The sequence below is a fragment of the Geotrypetes seraphini genome, chromosome 11 (assembly GCF_902459505.1).
Source record: "Geotrypetes seraphini chromosome 11, aGeoSer1.1, whole genome shotgun sequence".
Classification (NCBI taxonomy): domain Eukaryota; kingdom Metazoa; phylum Chordata; class Amphibia; order Gymnophiona; family Dermophiidae; genus Geotrypetes; species Geotrypetes seraphini.
Window position 1 is genome coordinate 17,570,257 of NC_047094.1, and position 23,155 is coordinate 17,593,411.

The following is a 23,155-nucleotide window of genomic DNA, read 5'->3' on the forward strand; positions in this document are numbered from 1 at the left end:
TAAATAATAGTCTTTCAGATTTTTTCGTTGGATAAAGAGCGGCTAGTTATATAACAAGAAGAAAAATTAGGGAGAGAGAGAGACCTAATAGGCTGTGGGTTAGGAAGACAATGTTCAGGGCCTATATACCTTGTTTGAACTGGAAGCATTCATTAATCCTTAAATCCACTAGAGAAAATTGAGAAGGCTAAAAACTTTTTAGAGTTCAGTATCTAAAATTTACCAATAGGAAGGTAAAAGACAAGATTATAGCCCCAGGCAAAAGTAAGCGATTTATTTTTTTTTTAAGAATATGCACAGCCAAATCACAATATCGGAGCAATACAGGGATGTGGCGCGGTGGTTGAAGCTACAGTCTCAGCACCCTGGGGTTGTGGGTTCAAACCCCGCGCTGCTCCTTGTGACCCTGTGCAAGTCACTTAATCCTCCATAGCCCCAGGTACGTTAGATAGATTGTGAGCCCGCCAGGACAGATAGGGAAAAAATGCTTGAGTACCTGATTGTAAAACCGCTTAGATAACCTTGATAGGCGGTATATAAAATCCTAATAAACTTAAAGCAAAAGCAAAGTTAAATATAGAAATAATGAAAGAAACCAGACATTGCTTAGCTGTTGGGGAATCTGGTATCTACAGAGATCCATTATTCAAAAATAATTTCAATGCAAGCTCTCCCTGTGAGCATTTCCACTTTGACTAAAACTTGACTAACTTTTGCACTTCAAAGGAAAAAAGGCATAATTGGTCTCAGTTTCTGCCCAGGTTATTAGTTACAACCCTAAACGCAAAATGGGGGCAACCCAGATGGAGTTGCAGATACAACCAGGGCTGCATTTCTGGCCTTTCTGGTATTTTTCTGCTGTCATTGGCTCTTATTTTAGAAGCTTTATTCATGTTTTGGATGCATGAAAACCAACATTTAGGCATTGATATTGCATGGGTGTCCAAGTATAAATTTTATAAAGCCAGGATATAGACATCTCTAAAACTCCACAGGGCAAGAGGCAAGGTCTGGACATGTTTTGGGCAGGACTAGAGAGAGATCAAAATATGAACGTCCAACTCCAGTTACAGAAGGGGAAGGGTGTCTATGTCTAAAAAGATGAACATCTGTATTTAGACCCCAGATCTAGTACATCCAGATGACACAAACTTGCTCTGATTGATGAGCTGTCTGCTAGAACCATTAAGGCATGTAATCTCCTTAATCTTCTAGTGCAAGGCTGCCCAAGTCCGGTCCTCGAGATCTACTGGCAGGCCAGGTTTTCTGGATATCCACAATGAATATGCATGAGAGAGATTTGCCTGCACTGCCTTCTTGGTATGCAAATCTCTCTCATGCATGTTCATTGTGGATATCCAGAAAACCTGGCCTGCCAGTAGATCTCGAGGACCGGACTTGGGCAGCCCTGTTCTAGTGGTTACTCTCCCTCCCTCCCTCTCTCCCCTAAATAAAAGCTAGCAAGAAATACCGGGCTCTGGCAGCTTCAGGAACTCTCAACATACATGTAACTAAATTCTTTTAAAAATTCACTTCTTAATATACCTCCATGCAGAGTTGAAGAGTGGCTTAGTGGTTAGTACAACTTTTTGTGATTTGGACCATCTTAAATCATTGGATAAGACCATCCTCAGATTCAGCTTTTTTGTTTATGGAAGAACTTCATACCCTATACCAGGGGTGCCCACACGTTTTGGGCTTGCGAGCTACTTTTAAAATGACCAAGACAAAATAATCTACCAAGAATACAATTTTTTTAAAAACACAAAGCACACTGAAAGGCAGAGAAAATGTTAATTATCATTCATATTCTGGGTTTTTTTCAAAGAGGTCAAGGCAGATGACTCTATGCAATGTCACCTCAGTAACAGCCATACAAAAATAGACAAATATAACCCCTCCCTTTTTACCAAACTGCGATAGCAGTTTTTAGCACAGGGAGCTGCGCTGAATGCCCCGCACTGTACTCGACGCTCATAGGCTCTCTGCGCTAAAAAACGCTATTGCGGTTTAGTAAAAGGGAGCCCTAGTGCAAGATATAGACAGCAAATATAAATTCTCAAAATGGACATATTTTGATCACTAAATTGAAAATAAAATCATTTTTCCTACCTTTGTTGTCTGGTGATTTCATGAGTCTCTGGTTGTACTTTCTTCTTCTGACTGTGCATCCAATATTTCTTCCCTTCTTTCAGCCTCCTGTATGTTTCCTCTCCTCCAAACCTCATTCCCTCCCCCAACTTTTTCTTTCTTTCTCCCTGCCCCTTCTTTCTTTCTGTCTCCCTGTTCCCCCTTTCTTTGTTTCCCTTCTTTCTTTATCTCCCTACCCCCCTTCTTTCTGTCTCCCTGCCTGCTCCCTTTCTTTCTTTCTCCCTGCCCTCTCCTAAGCCACTAGGTTTGTCGCCGCCGCCACCATTGGGGAGCAGGCCCCCAAGCCACTGCCATCCCAAGCTCTCCCTGCAGAAGCATCGCACTGACCAGCATTCCACTCCCCAGCGTCAATTCTGACATCGGAGAGGAAGTTCCGAGCCAGCCAGGCAGCGATTGGCTGGCCCAGAACTTCTTCTCCGATGTCAGAATTGAAGTCGGGGAGAGGAATGCTGGTCGGTCCGACACTTCTGCAGGGAAAGCTTGGGGAGAGGAAGGCTGATCGGCCCAGTAGATCAGGACAGCAGCACGACAGTATCACGGAGCCCGGGATAGGCTCCACAATCGACTCGTGTTGCCTTCCCGATCTACCAATCAATTGCAATCGACGTATTGGGCACCCCTGCCCTATACAGTCCAGCTCCTTTGGAGTTTTGTAGCCCAAATGATTGACTCTTGTTCTTAGCTATCTACTATAGACCATTCCTTAAACTTCACTAGATCTTGTCTCGTATTTTCCCCACCATCTAGGATGTTTACCCTGTTGCAGATGTTGATGTCAGCTACAAAAAGGCAAACTTTTCTCGATAGCCCCTCTGCTCTATCAAATATTGAAAAGAACCATAATATACTCGGTTATATACCAACAAGATCTTTGTGTTCTGAGAATTTAGCTTTACTGAAGACATCTGTGAACCCAAGACTTGTTGAGACCGGTAAAATGACTTTCTGTTGTGCAGGAGTTAAGTTATGGAACTCCTTGGTGGGTCAGATATGAAATTACTGTGAAAAGGGTAGGTTTAGAAAATTACTAAAGAGGCAGCTATTCGTAGATTCCTTTTTTTAGTTACTTCTGCTAAAATTGATGAATTAACTATGATCTCTACTATCCACATTATGGTATTTTCCTGAGGATTGCATATATGTCTATTTTATCATGTAGTTGCTTTTATTCAGTCTTCATTTTAATTTTGTGTATGTAAATTACATAAACCGTTTAGTTTTAAACAGTATATAAATTTTAAAAATAAATAAAAGAAGCAGAACATACAATTAAAAAAAAAAAAAAAAAGAACAGGACTGAGGAAGAATGTGCTGTACTATTGTTCCATGTAAGCTGACTTTTGTCTATTGCTAATAAACCTATATTATATACAGCAGTTGGGTTGTTGCGAGGTCAGTTTTATGAGAAGCTTAGCCGCCACCTTCTCAGGACCCCAGTCCCTCTGGCTCACTTCTAGTAACATCTGTTTCATCAGAGTGAACTCTTATTTCCCAACAGCCAACCATCCGCTTAACCAGTCTGAAAGTTCTTGGGGAGGGCTACAATTGAATGTTCCTGAGAGAGATAGATCCTTAAATTTTCAAGACACCAAATATATCCCTCCTCCCCTGTCCTTTTAGAATTGGCTGGTGCGCTGAATGCTCTGACTGTTGGAGCAGGGCAGCCGGCACTATAAACCTCTTGCACCGTTTTGTAGAAAGGGGGGAGGGAGGGAAATACATTCTGTGATCCCCAATAACTTCAGAATTTTCTGGAAAATAGAAGGCCCGTATGATACTTTTTTTATTCTAGTGCAAGGCTATTGCCATTTTTTATTTGTTCTTATATCATCCTCTTTATTAACTTGTTTCTTTCTTATTTTGACCCCAGTGATTTTGATATCTCTTTTTCTCCTTGGCTTTTCCCATGTGGATTCTTTCCAACAGATTACCGTATTTTCACGCATATAATGCGCGTGTTATACGTGTGAGCGCATTGTACAAAATTTTTTTTACATAGTTCCCCCCCCGACGTCCGATTCACACCCCCACAGGACCGCTCGCACCCCCACTCCAAAGGACCGCTCGCATGCACTCCCACCCGCACCCCCCAGCCTGAAGGACCGCTCGCACCCCCACAGCCTCCGGACCCCCCCCCCATCATGTAGAAGCTCCTACCGGTGTCCTGCTGCTTCCTCTTGGCGGTCCCAGCCCTTCTGTGAGCCCTGCGCCTGCGCTGCTTCCTCTTCTGGCGGTCCCGCCCTTTCTCTGACGTCAAGCCCTCTTGCCCCGCCGACTCCCCGACACGATCGGGGCAAGAGGGAGCTCAAGCCCTTTTGCCCCAGCCAACCGCGGCACCCCCGACACGATCGGGGCAAGAGGGAGCTCAAGCCCTCTTGCCCCCCCGACTCCCCGACACGATTGGGGCAAAAGGGAGCCCAAGCCCTCTTGCCCTGCCGACTCCCCAACTCCCCGACAATATCGGGCCAGGAGGGAGCCCAAGCCCTCCTGACTCTGGCGACCCCCACCCCGCTAGTTGTTCGGGCCAGGAGGGAGCCCAAACCCTCCTGGCCACGGCGAACCCCTACCCCCACCCCACACTACATTATGGGCAGGAGGGATCCCAGGCTCTCCTGCCCTCGACGCAAACCCCCCTCCCCCCAACGACCGCCCCCCCCCAAGAACCTCCGACCGCCCCCCCAGCCGACCCGCGACCTCCCTGGCCGAGATTGTCTACAATGACTCCAAGATCCTTTTCTTGATAGTGACTCCGAATATTAAAACTCAGTCCCAATGGCACAAAAGCACAAGAGGCCTTCCAAGTTCCAAGCAATCAAATCAGCAAATTTATTGAAGGACCTGACATGGTCTGTTTTCAGTATATCCGTCTGTGTTGGAGGTCGTTCCATGCAATCCACACAAAGATTAGCCAAACAAATACAGTATAATCTCGTTATAACAGACTTCAAGGGACCTGGAAAAACGGTCCGTTATATCCAGAGTCCATTATATCCAGAGTTGCATTTTTTAAAAAAACTTTATTTAGGTCAACTTGAAACAACGTTCAATCAATGAACAACAGTCACTGCACAAGCACATCGGCAACATCAATAACAAAACTCAGCAAAACATTGGTATGGCCCGAAATGATTGCAAAACCAGAACACTAAAAGATCTTCTAAAAGCATTATGTCTAAAAATACTCTTGTCATTTTCTTCTGGGCTGCGTTTTGATACTATATCACTGGTATGCCACACGCCTTGTAGGCGGAGCCTGCATGTCCGTTATAGCCAAAGAAAATTACAGCTAAAAGTGGCTCTCGGGACCAAAATAGTTATCCATTATATCCGAAAGTCCGTTGTATGCGAGTCCGCTATATGCGATGATTTTCTGTATGTTTATAATGGCACACGGGACCAGCGGATCTCATCCGTTATAACGAGATTATACTATAACACCTAATATTGAGATGCTCAACAAGCAGAATGAAAAGTACACACACACACATACTGACCACAATTATCGGAGTTCAATGTGGTTTACAAAAGATTAGCTATAATACATAATTCATAATGACAGATGAATTAGTTTTTAAGAGCTGAAGAATTTTAAAAACAAACAAGTCTTCAGTTGTTTTCTATAATAAAGATAAGAAATAGACTTTGATAACAGCCGTTTAAAATATTTATCCCATAGTGCAATCTGCAAAGAGAGAGGTCATATCTTTTGTATACTTTTTTGCGCTTAGCAGTCAGTGCGTATGCGTGCACTTTTTAATCTTCTTCTCAATACACCAAGGATTCTCCTTGTTGAACCCCTCAATATTAAGTGTTATTTGTTTGGCTATCTTTTGTGTGGATTGTATTGAACGACCCCCGATGCAGGCAGACACGCTGAAACACGGACTGTCAGGTCCTTCAATAAATTTGCTTTTTTGATTGCTTGGAACTTGAAGACCTCTTGTGCTTCCTGTTTGATCTCTACAAAAACAAGTTAGCCAATAGCACCTTAATTTGTTTGAGTTATTATGATGGGAAAAAATGAAATAGACGCAGCTTGCAAATGCATATAACACTTGGAGTCTGATTTATGCAGGGTCTGATCTTTATAAATCAGACTTCAAGTGTTTTATGCATTTATAAATCAGACTCTTAACTTTCTGTGGGAACAAAATAAAAATAAGTAACAATACCTTATGAGTTGCAAGTGCCCCATTGTACTAAGAATTTTTGGTAATATTACTGAACGTACAGGTCAGCCTGAGAGAGAAGGTGTTGGCTCCTAATGGGTTTTCTTGTTCATCTGATCTTTCTTCCTTTTTTCGTTCTTGTTTGTATTCCCGTCCATGTGCTTTTGCAGATTGATTGTGTCCCTGGTGTCCTAGTAGGTGGCTGTGCTGTGTTAATCCTGGCGGTGGTTAGTTTTGCACATCCTAGAGTTCATATCTTTGAAACACTTCAATCGAGGCAGGACTATATGTAGTAAAATAGAGAAAAGCCCCAAGTTGCTTTAAGCATGAGAGAAACAGATCACAGAGTTTCCAAACACTGTTGTTGTTTTTTTTTTTAAAAAAAGATATAATTAATTGTAATTTAGAATGTTTGTGGAAGCAACAGAGAATCAAGAATTATACCGATACAGCTTGTAGCTACGAGTGGGTGGCACTGAATACAGGTTGTAAAGTAGTAGCATTGCCATACTTGCTTCTAGCTCTTATACTAATTTTTTTTTTTTTTTTTTTTTTTTCTGAAAGGAGAGTTAATTTTGGATTTGCTTACAGTAAGGTTTTAATTCATTTTGTGCCTGGAGAAGATTTCTTAGTACCACGGCCCGATTCTTTTAGGCGCCAGTCTGCGCGGTTGTCCACTAGGCATCCTTTATAGAATCACACCTAGAGGTACCTAAGTAGACATAGGGCTCCTTTTACTAAGCTGCACTAGCGGTTTTAACGCGCGCTACAATTCCGTGCGCGCTAGACGCTAAAGCCTCCATAGAGCTGGCGTTAGTTTTTCCGCGTAGTGCGGGGGGTTAGCGCGTGCTAAAAACGCTACCGCAGCTTAATAAAAGGAACCCATAGATAGCGCTAGGTTTCTTAGAGGTTTTACCTGGCCTAATTTATCGACACCTGTCTTGGATGCCTAAGTCTATCACGCCTATTCTCCACCCCTAACCACACCTACTTTTCAGGCATGTGTCATTAGGCGTCAAAGTGCACCTTGAATTTGGAATCACTAAGCACCACATGGAATTCCACACACAATCTTTTTTTTTTTGAGGGGGGGGTAATTTTTTAAATTAAAGATCAATGGCATGGTCAATTACCATGCCAATTAAGCTTGTTAAATCAATTTGTTAGGTGTCCGCGATTAGATTGCCTGGCTTAGGCACCATTTATAGAATCTGGCCCTTAATGTATGTCAATGGAATAAAAAAGGCCACCATCCTTTCTACTGAGAAACAGTCTTTTTACATGTTTCTTCACTCTTTTTTGCCAGAGTAACGACTATTATATTACACTATACAGGTATTGAGAAACTCCTTTTGACATTGTAGCTGCTCTACTTTTTTGGAAAGATCCTAGTCCTGAGAAACACTAGACCCCACTTCTTGAAAGTCTTTGAATTAAATTTAAAATATACAGTGATATGAAATAGTCTTCACCCCCTTATGATTTCCCGTATTATTGCATATACTCGTGTGTCAGGCTAAAATGATGCTGATCTTTAATGTAGAGAGAACGAGAGGGCACTCTCTAAACTTAAAAGGTGATAGATTCCATACAAATGTAAGGAAGTTCTTCTTCACCCACAGAGTGATAGAAAACTGGAACGCTCTTCCAGAGACTGTTATAGGGGGAAACACCCTCCAGGGATTCAAGACAAAGTTAGACAAGTTCCTGCTGAACAAGAACCTACGCAGGTAAGGCTAGACTCAGGGCACTGGTCTTTGACCTAAGGGCCGCCGTGGGAGCGGACTGCTGGGCACGATAGACCACCGGTCTGACCCAGCAACGGCAATTCTTATGTTCAAAGTATTAGACAAAAAGAGCCCAAGTAAACATGTAAATACAGTTTTTACATTATATCATTTATTTAACGACCAAAGTTGTCCAACATCCTTGTCATAGAGAATGACATGATGACAGAATTTGTCACCATCTCTGTCCCCACGGATAACCACTGGAAACCATCCCCATGTCATTCTTTAAGAAGAGAGGGAAGGATCAGAGTATGAATGGGCACAGCCATTGACCCTCAAGTCTTGCATTGAAGAATACTAGTGTAGAAGGACTGAGGCTGAGAGAGACACTAATGAATGATACGGGATGGTTTCCCACTGTTATCCGCAGGGACGGAGAAGGGGACAAATTCTGTCCCCGTGCTATTATTTGGGGTACCGTAATCTTGCTTACTCTTTGAGATTCTGGAATGTTGCTACTATTTGAGGTTCCGGAATCTTACTACTCTATAAGGAGAGAAAGAAGAATCAGAGTATGATTGGGCCCAGCCACTGACCCTCATGCCCTGCATTGAAGAATGCTAGTGTAGAAGGACTGAGGTTGAGACAGACAATAAAGAATGATACAGGATGGTTCCTGCAGTTATCTGCAGGATGGAGATGGTGACAAATTCTGTCACCGTTCCATTCTCTATGGACACACAAGGCAAGCGTGATGTATAGCACAATACAGAACCAATATGCTAGGTAGGAGTTTATATTGTTGGACAGACTATCTCAGCCCATGTATCTAAGGCCCCTCCCATAGGAGGGGCCTTAGGCGCCTGGGCCAATCAGGCCTTAGGATAGTGTGGGATGGGCCGGAGAAGGGCAGGCCCACCTCATTTCGACAGAGGCAGGCCTGTCAGCCGGACGGTAAGAAGACCCAGCTGGCAAACTAGTAAGGTTAGTGTGGGGGTCCGGGAGGGTCCGAGGGCAGGTGTTAGTGAGATGGGCGGGGGTTGGGGGCCTTCCGGCAGGAGGGGTTGGAAACCCTCCTGCTGACTACTGCAATATTGTCTATTTGACAATTACTAAGAAAGAGCTGGCGAGATTATTGTTAATACAGAATACAGCGGTCAAATTGATCTGTGATCTGAAGAAGTATGACCATGCTACATCATTTTATTGTGAGCTGCACTGGCTGCCTATGGAGACTCGGGTACTGTTCAAGATGGGCTGCTTTTGTTGTAAGGCTTTATATGGTACAGCCCCTCTCTACTTGGTTAATAGATTTTCTATAGCCTCATATAAACATAGTAGGAAAACAAAGGCCTTGTTTAGTTTTTCCTCTGTACATGGCTGCAAAAGTAAGAAATTTCTCATTCACACTTTAGCATTTCAGGCAGCTTCTTACGAAAAAGAATTTCAATCATTGTTGCTTACAACCCATTCTTATGCCCATTTTAGAATGCAGTTGAAGACTTATCTTTTTTCTAAATATCCGAGTTAACTAATCTATTCTATTTCCTAGACTATGCTCACTGTTAATAATCTTTTATACACCACGTTGAACTTATGGTTACGCGGTTAATAAGCACATTGTTATGTTAAGTTATGCTATATAAAGTATCTGCTTTATTTGTAATCATTCTGCTGTTGTTCCTCTTTTGGCTCCTAAAGTCAAACAGAAAATTCTGCATTACTGTTAACTCAATTTGAATTTTCTTCCAATGCGAGTCAAAATCTAGGTCCTTCATTCATTATCCCTCTTTTTACTAAGCTGCGGTAGAAGTTTCTACCGCAACCCGGAGCGCTAATGCTCTGACCTTCTTAGGAATTCTATGATCGTCGGAGCTTTTAGTGCTTAGTTAAAGGGGGAATAGGTTTGTTTACTCTACTGCCTTTACCAACAACATCAGAGCTGCGTAAAGTCTAAAATTTAAAAGGGAGGAAAGAACGCCCAAATTAAAAGGAAATTAAACACATTAAATAATAATTGTCAGAAGCAAGAGGACAACAGTTCCAATATAAAAGCAAAGAAATAATACAAGAAAAAAAATTTCAATGTAAATTCCGTGTGTGGAAACTGATGCTCTGTTTTTCTCTTTTTTTATGATCCTTAACGTTAATTTTTTTTCTAGATTTTTGTGGTGTTTTTCTTATATTAATGAGCTCTTTGGGGGAGGGTGGGATAGAAAATGAATTAAATTAATAAGTAGCGTCATTTGTTTTGTCAGTAGTCCAACAGAAAAAGGTAGTGTAAGCACTGGGCTTTATTTATCCCTGCCTTGAGCAAACTTGTTTTTTTCTAGGTTAAAATTATCTACGGTGTGAAAAATTAATTGAATTTGATTGACATCTGCTGACAGGATGCCTAGACAAGTAGGCCTGTTTAGTAGTAATCTGCTCATGAGCTGATAAATGCTGGGCTTAATTGCACAGCACAGATAGCTTTAATTCACAAACGATTGATCTTTTCTGATCATTAATTATGACTGGGATAGCCATGCAGATGATAACACGTAATTGGAAGAATTGAGATTGCCTCAATTTTACTTTTTGGTGGGCGAACCTATGCTCCAGTTATAGGTATGAAAAAATGAATGCTGAAATGCTGGGACATAGTAATGTATTTAAACTGGTTTGGGGGGGCATTGACATCTTTTATTACAGGGCTGCCCAAGTCCGGTCCTCGAGATCTACTGGCAAGCCAGGTTTTCAGGATATCCACAATGAACATGCATGAGAGGGATTTGCATACCAAGAAGGCAGTGCAGGCAAATCTCTCTCATGCATATTCATTGTGGATATCCTGAAAACCTGGCCTGCCTGTAGATCTTGAGGACCGGACTTGGGCAGCCCTGCTTTATTACTTCTCTGTTGTTGTTTTTGTCTTTAATTTCTGTGCCATTTCCTTACACACCCAGGGTGGGAGGGAGGGGGGTGAGATCCTACTATTGCATTATTTTAAATAAGTGTAGGTTATTGAAAGAGTATATACATTTGTGTTATTGATTAATCGATGGGTGGGTGGGATAAAATGATTGATTTTGAATATCTGTAAGTTGAATGTGCTTTTCTTCACTTCTTATATGTTTTTATACCTGTGTGTTGCACTGTTAATATTTGAAAATTAATAAAGATTTTAAAAAATAAAAAATAAAGTAATATTTGTAATTCCCAAAAATGTTAGTACATTTTTGAAAATTCTCAATGAACTAAATGCCTTTTGCTGTTATGTTACAGAACTACCTGTACTGTTTTGTATATCCAAAAATCAATGGGTGTAGATCAGGGGTCTCAAAGTCCCTCCTTGAGGGCCGCAATCCAGTCGGGTTTTCAGGATTTCCCCAATGAATATGCATGAGGTCTATGTGCATGCACTGCTTTCAATGCATATTCATTGGGGAAATCCTGAAAACCCGACTGGATTGCGGCCCTCAAGGAGGGACTTTGAGATCCCTGGTCTTAGATATAAGACCTTCTTAGATAGGACCCTAGCGTTTCAAGCTGGTAGACAGCAATCTTGGCTAGGTAAATTTCAACAAGCTATGTTATCTTATTGCTCTTTTCAGAAATTAATTAAGACCACTCTATTCGATAAGTTTATTACTTAATGAAAGTTTTACATTGAAACTGTATTTTATAATATATCTGTATTTTTATTGTATTATTGTATTTCGCTGATTGTCCAGCTCTTTTTAGTGTAAACCGCCTAGAACTTTTGGTTATGGCGGTATAAAAGAATAAAGGTATTTTTATTATTAATTATACCTGAATAGATAGAATTTGACATTAAAACTGATACCTTTGTTACCTTAATCCACAATGATTTAGGGCTCCTTTTAACCCACGTAATAGCGCACATTAAACCGCTAGCCACTACCGCCTTCTCTTGTGCAGGTGGCAGTTTTTGGCCAGCGCGGGGGTTAGCGCGTGATGAAACGTCACACGCGCTAACCCCACTAGTGCGGCTTGATAAAAGGAGCCCTTAGGATTGTATAGGAGATGTAAAATGATATTCCATTGTCATAGAAGTGACAATTATTTTGCAGTACCTTAATGCTTTCTTAATGAATATAATAGGAAACTAATTCTTATGTAGCTTGAGTGCTGTAAGAGCCATCCAGCTAATCTATGAATTAGTCTCCGACACCACCTCTGTTCAGAGAGGTCTCCTGGCTAGTGAAAACAAGAATATTTACTTCAAGGTTCTGCTGCACTTATTCAAAAAATTTTATTTTAGTCTATCCGACATTTGAGATGTATTAAAACCAATGCCGTTTTTGACAGCTGTGAAATATTGCTCACTTCTGAAATGTGATCAGTGCATTTTTACTTTCTTCCACAGTGTGTGTGTTTGTGTTTTATTTTTTACATTCCATCTTGAGATCACTTCACCTAATGATGAATACTAAGTTTGGAGCTACCAACTAACCTTGCTATTTTCTTAGACGAGTGGTCATTTATAGCTAGGTTCTCACACCTAGAAAAATGACTTGAAGGATGTAACTAGTTTTCTTGAAATTATACTGAAGCTAATATATTGTGAGGTTTTTAAAAAGATATGTACAAGGGGATCGTAACATTTTATTTGTCCCCATGGCCAGTGGAAGACATGCTGTGGCTCAAGGCAGGTTATATCTCATTCATCTTCAGGCAAGTTAGATCCTCCTATGACCTGGGAACAAAGGGCCACTTCCTTGATTGCATATATGTAATTTCTACCCTGCCTATAAGTGTTTTCACAGACATTTACCACTGATGTAAGGAAGAGTGTTCAGGCACTGCCCACTGAGAGGTGTCTGGGAAAATAGTCTTTATCGTATACAACAGAGGAGTTGAGATTCCCTGTTCTCTCTTTCTAGCTCTCCTCTAGGAAAGCTCCAGTTTGACTTTAGTAGGAATTATGCAATCAGGGTTGCCTTAGTGATCTCCTCCTCCAGAGTAGTTTTCCAGAAATTGACTCACATTCGACCTATTGCAAGATAGTTGATTGAAGATTTTCTTTCTTCAGATCACCATTCTTCTAACTGATAATATATTCTGAGCATTAGTGATATAGTTTCTGGAGGCATTTCTAGAACTCATCAAGCAAATAAATCTAGAAGGGTGAAACAGTGATCTCAGAAAATTATGTAAACTTATATTCTTCCTTATTAGTATTCTCAAGCACTTCTAATTAAGAATGCAAGACCATATCATCTTTTACTAAAAAGGTGTCGGATAAAACCCAGAACTGGGCTTGAAGGCTGGAGTTGGTCAGGAAGGTGTCCTGTCTGCTGAGCTCTCTGACTTTAGTATCATGCTTGCTATGGGGAAGAGGAAGGCAAAACAGAGGATCTACCCTCAGGGCACTAGGAAGCCTCCTCTTCTCAGGCAGGCAACTTTGGAAGCCTGTGGGTTGCAGACATATGTAGAATTTCCAACAGTGTTGAGTGATCCAGTAGATCAGTGGTCACCAACCCTGTCCTAGAGGACCACCAGGCCAATCATGTTTTCAAGCAAGCCCTAATGCATGAGAGAGATTTGCATATAATGGAAATGACAAGCATGAAAATTTTCTCCATGTGTATTCATTAGGGCTATCCAGAAAACCTGATTGGCCTAGTGGTCCTCCAGGACTACAGCGGTAGATAATGCTGGGCAAAGCTTGAATAGGGCTTCTATGAGCCCATCCTTTTTTGAGAGCCAACTGCAAACCTGGCAGTGTTTCATTAGTTGACTTGGAAGCATACCTGGCCTAGGAGAGGAATGGCAGGGTTTCTGCTTTGGAGGGCTTGCAGTTGGTGGAGATGGAAGAGGGGCCTCTGAGGCTGGTATTGCTGAATAGATTGCCCCTCCAGGACAAATTGGCCTGAGTAAGTTTTGATGGTTGGAAAAACCCACAGTTGTCACTTTATGGATGGCGATTCAGCAGATGGATAAATCTCTGAAGATCCATTTGTTTCAGTTGTCTCAGAGGTTGAATAATGTTTCTTCTCAGATTGCTGATCAAGTTCATACCTAGATTTAACAGACTTGTACGAAGATTAGATGCACTAGAGTCACAAGTTGGAGAAATTCAGGCTTTTAAATCTGTTCAGATCAAGGAGAGAGACATATTGCAGAAGAGACTGGAATATTTAGAAAAACAATTAGCGTTTTCTGAACTTTCTGAAGTCTCCTTTGATTACTACAATAGATATAGTCCAAAATATCTTATAGGCATCCTTGATATGCCTGAATCTGATTTTCCCACTATAGTTAGGGCAGTGTATTTGTCCATTCCTAATTTGGACTCGGCGGAACCAGCTGATGACTAAACAGCGGGTTGGGAAGATCTTTTTAATTTGACTGAGTTCCTGGATTCATCTGTGGAAGTAATAACAGCTAAGACAACGTTTGCATTTCATCAACTTCAGACATATTTCTGAACTATTTATGGGGTCAACTATAATAATTTTTCCTGATTTGTCTAGAAAGACACAAGTCAGATCCAGAGTTTCTTGTTTTTAAGCCATTTCATTTTCAATTTGCCTTTGTACACGGACTGCTGGGGGTGCTTCAGATTACAGAGTATTGTTTAGCAGGGCAAAGTTCCTGAAGAAGGGGGTCACCATCTTTGAAACGGAGCCCCGTAGGACTTTACATTATTTTGCACGCAGCATTTTGGAGTTTCAGCTTGCGATTTGATTTTCAGCTTTCGCTGACTGCATTTCAGCAGTCACACAGCAGTACTGTGTTTCAATTTACCTTCAACCAGCATTATTGTGTTTTGGGTATTTTTTTGCCATTTCGGCTGTACTACCCTGTTCAAGACAGGAGCAGCGGAACAGACTTTTTTGTAGCGTGTTTTTTTTTTGTGTACTATTAATTTCACTTCACCTATTTCACGGGACAAGGTCCAGGGCTGCTTCACAGCTGATACCCCTTTGGCAGCAGAGCTTTGAGGGGGGATCCCCCCAGGCAGCTGTGAAGACTGAGGACCTGCCCTACACTTAATGACTTATATCTAGTTGTTTTCTAGGATTTTGAGTCTCTTCTCCTTGTCCTTTATCCCAAACCGGGTTGGGAAGATCTTTATATTGGGTTCATTTTTTTAGGATTAAATCCAAAAGTTTTTGGGCATCAGAATTTATAATTAATAATAATAAAAATAACAGCTTATATACTGCAATACCGTGAAGTTCTATGCGGTTTACAAAGATTAAGCAAAGGTACAAATTGATTGACTTTAAGAGGGGAGGAAGAAAAAGGGTTAATAGGACAGGAAATCCATTTTTGAGGAGAGAGTGATCAATAGAACAAGTTAATCGCTATAGAGGGGAGAGAGAAGAGAGGATCAGTTGTCTAGATACTTTAGGAACAGGTGTGTTTTCTGACGTTTCCTAAATTCCTCATAAGTAGTGGGCGAAAGCAATTGTTCTAGGTCTTTACCCCATGATGCTGCTTGGTGCGAGAGAAGATGTTCATGGTGTTTTTTCAGTTTACAACCTCTCACTGGGGGGGAAACGAAGTTGGAATGTGAGCTTCTCTTGTGTCTGTTGGCTGGGAAGACGAAAAGGTCAGTTATATATTTAGGGGCAAGTCCGTGTAGTGCTTTGAAGCAGAAGCAGGCAAATTTAAACTTTACGCGCGCCTCCATTGGCAGCCAATGCAGCCGCCGGTAGTAGGGTGTCACGTGGTCAAACTTGCTCAGCCCAAAGATCAGTTTGACCGCTGCATTTTGCATCAATTGTAAACGCTGCATGTTCTTTTGGGAAATTGCTAAATAGGCGATGTTACAGTAGTCAAGCAGACTCAGTACGAGGGATTGGACTAGGGTTCTGAATGCCGCTGTATCGAAATAAGCTTTAATGGATCTGAGTTTCCTGAGAGTGAAAAATCCCTTTCTGATCAAGGAGTCCACCTGGTCTCTCATGGTTAGGCACTGATCCAAAGTTACACCTAGTATCTTTATGGTAGGTTGGATAGGGTAATTAAGATTATTGATACATAGTGGTGATTTGGTGTCAAGCGGATGTGGCGAAGCAACGAAGAAAGTTGTCTTTTCTGAATTAAGTTTGAGCCTAAAGGTTGTCATCCAGTGCTCCATCACGTTTATGGCTTCTGAAGCTTTAGGAATAGTTTCAGAGATAGAATTAACGAATGGGATGATGATCGTAAAATCATCTGCATAACTAAATAGTTTTATCCTTAATTGGGTTATCTGCGTGCCTAGTGAGGACATGTAGACGTTGAAGAGCAATGGAGATAGCGGAGACCCTTGTGGCACACCGGATGGATTGCTCCAGGTGTCTGAAAGTTCATAATTAAAACGTACTTGATAAGTGCGGGACATAAGGAAGCCACGGAACCAATTCAGCACCTCGTCCCTGATACCAATGGTAATTCAGAGTTTCAGATTAATTTTTCAAAGCTGGGGTAACATATTTGATGTCTGCGAGATTCAAAGGGGCAAATTCTCTCTTTTTTTTTTTTTAACCGAAGCATCTTTTTCTCTGGTTTTCATTAGGTATCAAAATAAAGTAGTTTCAAGTATTGGATCTGCAGAGTCAGCCTCATTCAAATCCCTAACCACACAATAGAAATGTGGCTTAACACCATCTATTATCCAAACAGTATTATTCTCATCTGTTTCATGGAGAATACATAATATACGAATCCAGTGCTGACCAAGGGCCAGCCAATATGTTATAAAGCTGGTTTAGTGTGTTCATATTTGCTTTTCTTTTAGCTTATTAGAAATAAAATATTCCGTTCTGTTTGAGTCTTTTCAGGGAGCTTTGGTGTTGGGAAAACATCATCTTAAATCAGGGGTGTCCAATGTCGGTCCTCGAGGGCCGCAGTCCAGTCGGGTTTTCAGGATTTCCCCAATGAATATGCATGAGATCTATGTGCATGCACTGCTTTCAATGCATATTCATTGGGGAAATCCTGAAAATCCAACTGGATTGCGGCCCTCAAGGAGGGACTTTGAGACCCCTGATATAGAATATGTAAGAGACGTAACCTATACATCAGGGGTCCCCAAAGTCCCTCCTTGTGGGCTGAATCCAGTCAGGTTTTCAGGATTTCCCCAATGAATATGCATGAGATCTATTTGCATGCGCTGCTTCCAATGGATATTCACTGGGGAAAACCCGACTGGATTGCGGCCCTCCAGAAGGGTCTTTGACACCCCTGGCATAGACCATCCACCCTATCCACTAGATCAGGGGTGTCAAAGTTCCTCCTCTAGGACCACAATCCAGTAGGGTTTTCAGGATTTCCCCAATGAATATGCATGAGATCTATGTGCATGCACTGCTTTCAATGCATATTCATTGGGGAAATCCTGAAAACCCGACTGGATTGCGGCCCTCGAGGACCGACATTGGACACCCCTGTCTTAAATAATAGTGTGCTTTGTACATAATAGCATCGCTAACACCCAACCAAAATCATTTACTGATCTAGCAAACATACACTGCCTAATCCCAGTGAGTCATCTAAGGCATTTCATTTCCAAAGGACTTATTGTCCAAATACACCAACGTATCTAGGGCTTCTCTTAGCTTTGCCAGACACAAGCATGCTATTCTCTGAGTTTTTTTCATTGTTCCCTATCGGCACAATCCCAGAAATTTCATTTTTAAATGAACACAAAATGCTATGCCCATATATAAACAACCAGAAAATTAACTTGGATCTAGGTTTTCTTTCGACCAGTATTAACTCTTGTGTGCTTTTCACATAGGGTTCAATATTCAAAAGGGTTTGACCAGCAGGAGAGGCTCCTGCCCCCAATTAAACGCAACTGAGTGACCAGTAACCGGTTAGTGCCACAGAATATCACTGCGAACTGTCCGTCCCTTAACCGGATAGGTTAGGGACAGTCGGCCAGAGACAGAGTCAATGTGGAGCAGTGATTTTGTGTCCACTAACCAGCTAAGTAATTGCATCAAGTTAGGACAGCAAAACGGGTATCCTAACGTTATGCGGTGGATTAACCAGGCATTGGTCTGACTATCAGCCAGTGCCCAGTTCACGCCTCATTATTGACTATCTTGGATTAGTTCAGCCCACGGCTGGACAGATGATGCTCATTGGCTTATCCAGTCTCCCCAGTTGTTCTGATTCAAGCAGCTAAGGATAAAATTACAGCTTGATTCAACACTTATAGAGCTTTTCTGATTATCTTAACATTTTTTGTCTTCTTCTGAGGTTTTCTACCATTCTGATTAAAAAGAGCACTTAAGTTCTAATATTTGATCCAGCATAAGAACATAAGAAGTTGCCTCTGCCGGATCAGACCAGGGGTCCATCGCGTCCAGCAGTCCACTCCCGCGGTGGCCCATCAGGTCCATGACCTGTAAGAGATCTTTTGTCTAAAACCCTTTAATCCCCATTTTTCTTCTATCTATACCCTTTCATGATCCTATCTCTACCTCTTATCTATATCCCTCAATCCCTGTATCCTTCAGGAACTTGTCCAATCCCTCTTTGAATCCCCTTAATGTACTCTATCCTATCACATCCTCCGGAAGCACATTCCAGGTGTCCACCACCCTCTGAGTGAAGAAAAATTTCCTAGCATTTGTTCTAAACCTGTCCCCTTTCAATTTCTCTGAGTGCCCCCTCTGTCCATCGAGTTTTGTAAATCCAATTAGTTGCCAAAACGAGTGAGGCTATTGCCCTGGTATTCAACCGCCTATGTCCTGTAGCCTTTCAGGAGTGTACTTGGTCACCATTGTCCTGCCAACTTGAGCTTGCTTTGTTTTGGAAATTGTAGCCTGTAACTTATTTTAATGACCCTTCTATCACATGGTAGATTTATGATACTAGATGCATAAAATAATTTCTAAAGATGAATCTTAATCACAACTTTTTATTTTATTTCATAACAAATTTATGTACAGGTACAAGCTTCTACCTTGAAGGATCTAAGTGGGTACCAGAAGCAGTGGAAAATAGCAACTTAGGGTCACAGCAGATATCAGTGATAAAAGGATTTGAATCCAGCTTTTCTGATTTCCAGCTCATTGCGTTAATCATTAGGTCATTCTATCACTCTTAATCGCTGGAAAAGAGGAAAGACACAGAGGGTCAGAAAACAGGCTTACCGTCCTTTGTACCTAAAACTGTTTTCTTAACCCTTGCTGAACCTTATGAAAGACTTCTCACTCAAAATAATGGTAGTAGTAGCATTCTAGAGAGGAAATATAAGTGATCACTTCATTGTCTGATTTACTAACCCCTTTGTTTGAGGACTTTCATATGTCTGATAAGTAGAAAGTTGTCATGTTGAGTTATTCCAGCCTTTGATAAAACATGAACATTTAATGCTATGTCTCTTCTAACATATAGACTTGAAGAAGCAGGTGGAGAGTGCAGAGCTGAAGAACCAAAGACTCCGGGAAGTATTCCAGACAAAAATCCATGAATTCAGGACCGTGTGTTATACGTTAACTGGCTATCAGATTGATATCACCACAGAAAACCAGTATCGCCTGACTTCCATGTATGCCGAGCATAAAGATGACTGCCTGCTCTTTAAGGTAGGTTTCTTCATTACCCTTCGTCTTACTTGGCTCGGCTTCCACACATGCACCTCAGACACAACTGCCAATTGATGGCTTTATAAGCATAACAGAGCACATTTCTCATTTCCCATTATAAATGGATGAATAGATCAGTCATTAGTTCCTGATAAACAACTACTTTTCCGCTTCAGCTACTCTTTCAATTTGAATGAAATGGGTAAGATGTCTTCTAGTTTGAAAATAACTCTGCTGTGAATCTTTATTTATGATGGGACAGCCAACCATGGCATTTCCTTGACCAGAAATATGCCTTGATTATGGGGAAGGCAAGGCATAATATTAGTCCTTTAGAGATCAAGGTCACAGGGTTTATGCTTGTGTTTTCTTACTACTGATTGATAATTTCCTCTCTCAGTCAGCTCCAGCTCCTCTTGAATTATCTAGATTCTTAGTCTGAGGTGAGACTTTGGAAAAATGAAGGGTTTTTATGCTAATTTATGCTAATGAGCTGTTCAGTTGCTAATTCATGGGTGGCATATAAACATGATTCTCTTGCTGTGATGTGAGATTGGAAATAATGCGCTTTATTATTTTGAAGATTCAAAAATACTCCACAAGTTGATAAATACACGATACTATATATAAAAAAATAACTATAATATAGTATAAAGTGCAACAATTGCTAATAAAGTGCTCAGTTCACCAAGCGAAAAGTGCTATAAAGTACTACTATAAGTACAAGCGCCGGTTGTAAATAGGGACCATCGTGGCACTTTAAAGTCCCTTGCCCCGCCTTCAAAAACACTTAAAAAATGACTTGGGGCTCCTTTTACAAAGGTGCGCTAGAGTTCTTAGCGCACACACCGGATTAGTGCGCGCTACTGCTCAAAAGGAGGCGGTAGTGGCTAGTGTGTGCGGCAATTTAGTGCACGCTATTCCACGTTTTAAGGCCCTAACGCACTTTTGTAAAAGGAGTCCTTTGTGTTATGTTCACCTTAGTATGTTAAATGGACCGCTTTTCTTGAGTTTTTAGTAAGAAGGCGGTGTTTCTGTGATCTCCTGCGCTTGTACCAATCTTCAATATAATCCCCTAAACGCCCCCGTGCAAACGAAGTCACTAGGCCTCCCTTTATGTCGCTTTCTCCTCTCAAGAGGTAGACTGTTGGTCTCTTAAATGAGCGCTGTAATGGCACTTGGATTATTATTATTTTCAAAATACATTACATTAGTGATTTCTTTTTATTTATTTTTTTCAGTTCAATAATTTTTATTAAGTATTTTAAAGGATACAAGAATCATTTAAAGTACATAGAAACAAAATAAAGCTTTCTGTATATTTACTATTTACATTAGTGATTTCTATTCCGCCTTTACCTTGCGGTTCAAGGTGGATTTAGAACCAATGCCAGGAAGTTCTTCTTCACCCAGAGAGTGGTGGACACATGGAACGCACTCCCGGAGGTTGTGATTGGACAGAACACAATACAGGGATTCAAAGCGGGTTTGGATAAATTCCTGAAGGATAAGAAGTAGTGATAGGTTATATAGGATGAGTTCAGGGACCACTTGACAGGTCATGGACCTGATGGGCCACCGTGGGTGCGGACTGCTAGGCGCGATGGACCTCTGGTCTGACCCAGCGAAAGTAAGTTCTTATGTTCTTACATACGGATATATCTGGCCATTTCCAGAGGAATTTGAGAATAGTGAGGTTGGTTCAAAGAGATGCGGTAGTTCTCGTGCTCAGAATCTCTCCAACAGACCACTAAAATATTTCCTTAGAATTTCAGTATGAATCATGAGCACAACAAAAAATGTTCCAGAGTAGTATCCACTATGCCTGTTTTAATATTAACTTTGGCCTGTTTCTTGGATATTGCCATTCCCATGAGTTCGATGTGTCTCTCGCCTTAGAAGCGTTCTTTAAATTGTCACCGAAGTGTGTGGCATACTTAGGATCTCTTTTGTCTTACTTTGGCCATTCTGTTCCAAAACATAATGAATGTATAAAAGAGGGCTTCAGCTGTTCCAATATTTCAGACGATGCCAGAAGGAGCCAAGTAAACATCTTTGCCTGTCACTACAAGGCAAAACAGCCAGCACGTAACTGCGCACGAAGGAAGTTTTACTCTCTCAGGCAGGTTCAATTAGCACTTAAATCACCCCTGTTCCTAGCAGTGCTCTCTGGGATTGGATAGTATAGTTAAGTCAATTACCCTCCTCCTGAACTTTGCAGATGGAACACAAACTGGAGTTTTGGCAGCGTGAGTGAGTGTACGTTTTAATCATTTAGATCACAGCATGTTGAGGAGGTCTCTAGAAGCTGTGTGTGAGTCCATCCAAATCTAGGATAATTAGTATACGCAGCCCCCACTGGAGGAAGTTAAAGTGTGAAGGATTATGGCATGGCATAGATTGTTCTTAGATGTTAGAGTGCGTTTCATTACGATTACATCAACCTTCCCTTTGTAGCCGATGTTTTTCCTGGCTAGTTCTAGCTCTAGTGTCTGCCAGCAGCAGGCTAACTACTGAAATCAAACACACACAGGGTTGCAGCTAGACTTCCTCTATTAGCTCTGCATAAGCCACAGACATAGGAGCAAAGCCAATCTGCTACCTGGCGCTTCAAGAAAATTTACGGTTTATCTCAAAAACGCTGAGTATTAAAGCACAAAAGTAATGACCGGAGGAACTAATGTACACCTACATATACATTCTAAGTTTGTCATACATATTCTAATAAGCTGCAGTATTAACCTGTAACAAAGACTTCTATCTTTCCTCTTCTCCCTTGGTAAGAAAATGAAAAAGTTGTAAAAGTGAAAATTTCAATAAAGTTAAAAAAAAAAAAAAACATTTTTAACCAAGATGAAAATGCTAACCACTAGACTCTCTTGATTAAATGTTTTCATATGGGATAAAAAACTATTTATTAGACCAGGGGTGTCCAACCTTTTGGCTTTCCTGGGACACATTGGCCACAAAAATATTTTCTGGGGCCGCACAAACATGCAAACGCTGCAGCAAGACAGAGGAGGGAGCCAGCAAGACGGTAAACACCCAGGGGCAGCAGAGGAAAACACTGCATCGTTCTCGACCGGGGCCGCACAGAATACTTCACGGGGCCACAGGTTGGACACCCCTGCATTGAAATATGACTTTTGTTTATGTTTGATTTATTCCACAGTAACACAGTAAATAAAGACAGAAAAAGACCCTTGTGGTCCATCCAGTCTGCCCAACAAGGTGACCAAAGCTTCGCCCACCACTCTATGTAGACTCGGGTCACCCATGTTTAAATGATTGTTGTGAAGTCATCACAATGCCAAACATGATAGGAATGTAGTGTAGTTCTGACAGTTTACAGCTTACCAGTATACAGCCTTCCTCTCGTGCCAAAGCTGAACAGTTCCCCCATTTGCAGTAAAATGATCATCAAGCTATGTCGCGTGACATAGCCAGTCATCAGGCTAGCTGGTGAGCTTAATATTCAGCGGGAGACAGAAGGCTCCAATGTCTGTACTAGCAGCCCATTGTGAATCGCTACTTCCTGCTTGCAACCTCTAAAAAAAGACAG

General features: G+C 41.4%; 1 protein-coding gene across 3 annotated transcripts in view; it reads left to right on the forward strand.

Moving 5' to 3' along the window:
• The window catches only part of MAD1L1 (mitotic arrest deficient 1 like 1), a 1,000,553-nt gene that overhangs the window by 787,091 nt on the left and 190,307 nt on the right, over positions 1-23,155 (forward strand). For all 3 annotated transcript variants that reach the window (XM_033963126.1, XM_033963127.1, XM_033963125.1), the window contains exon 17: positions 19,403-19,593. In XM_033963126.1, the coding sequence (XP_033819017.1) occupies positions 19,403-19,593 (191 nt within the window). The remainder of the gene's footprint in view (positions 1-19,402; positions 19,594-23,155) is intronic.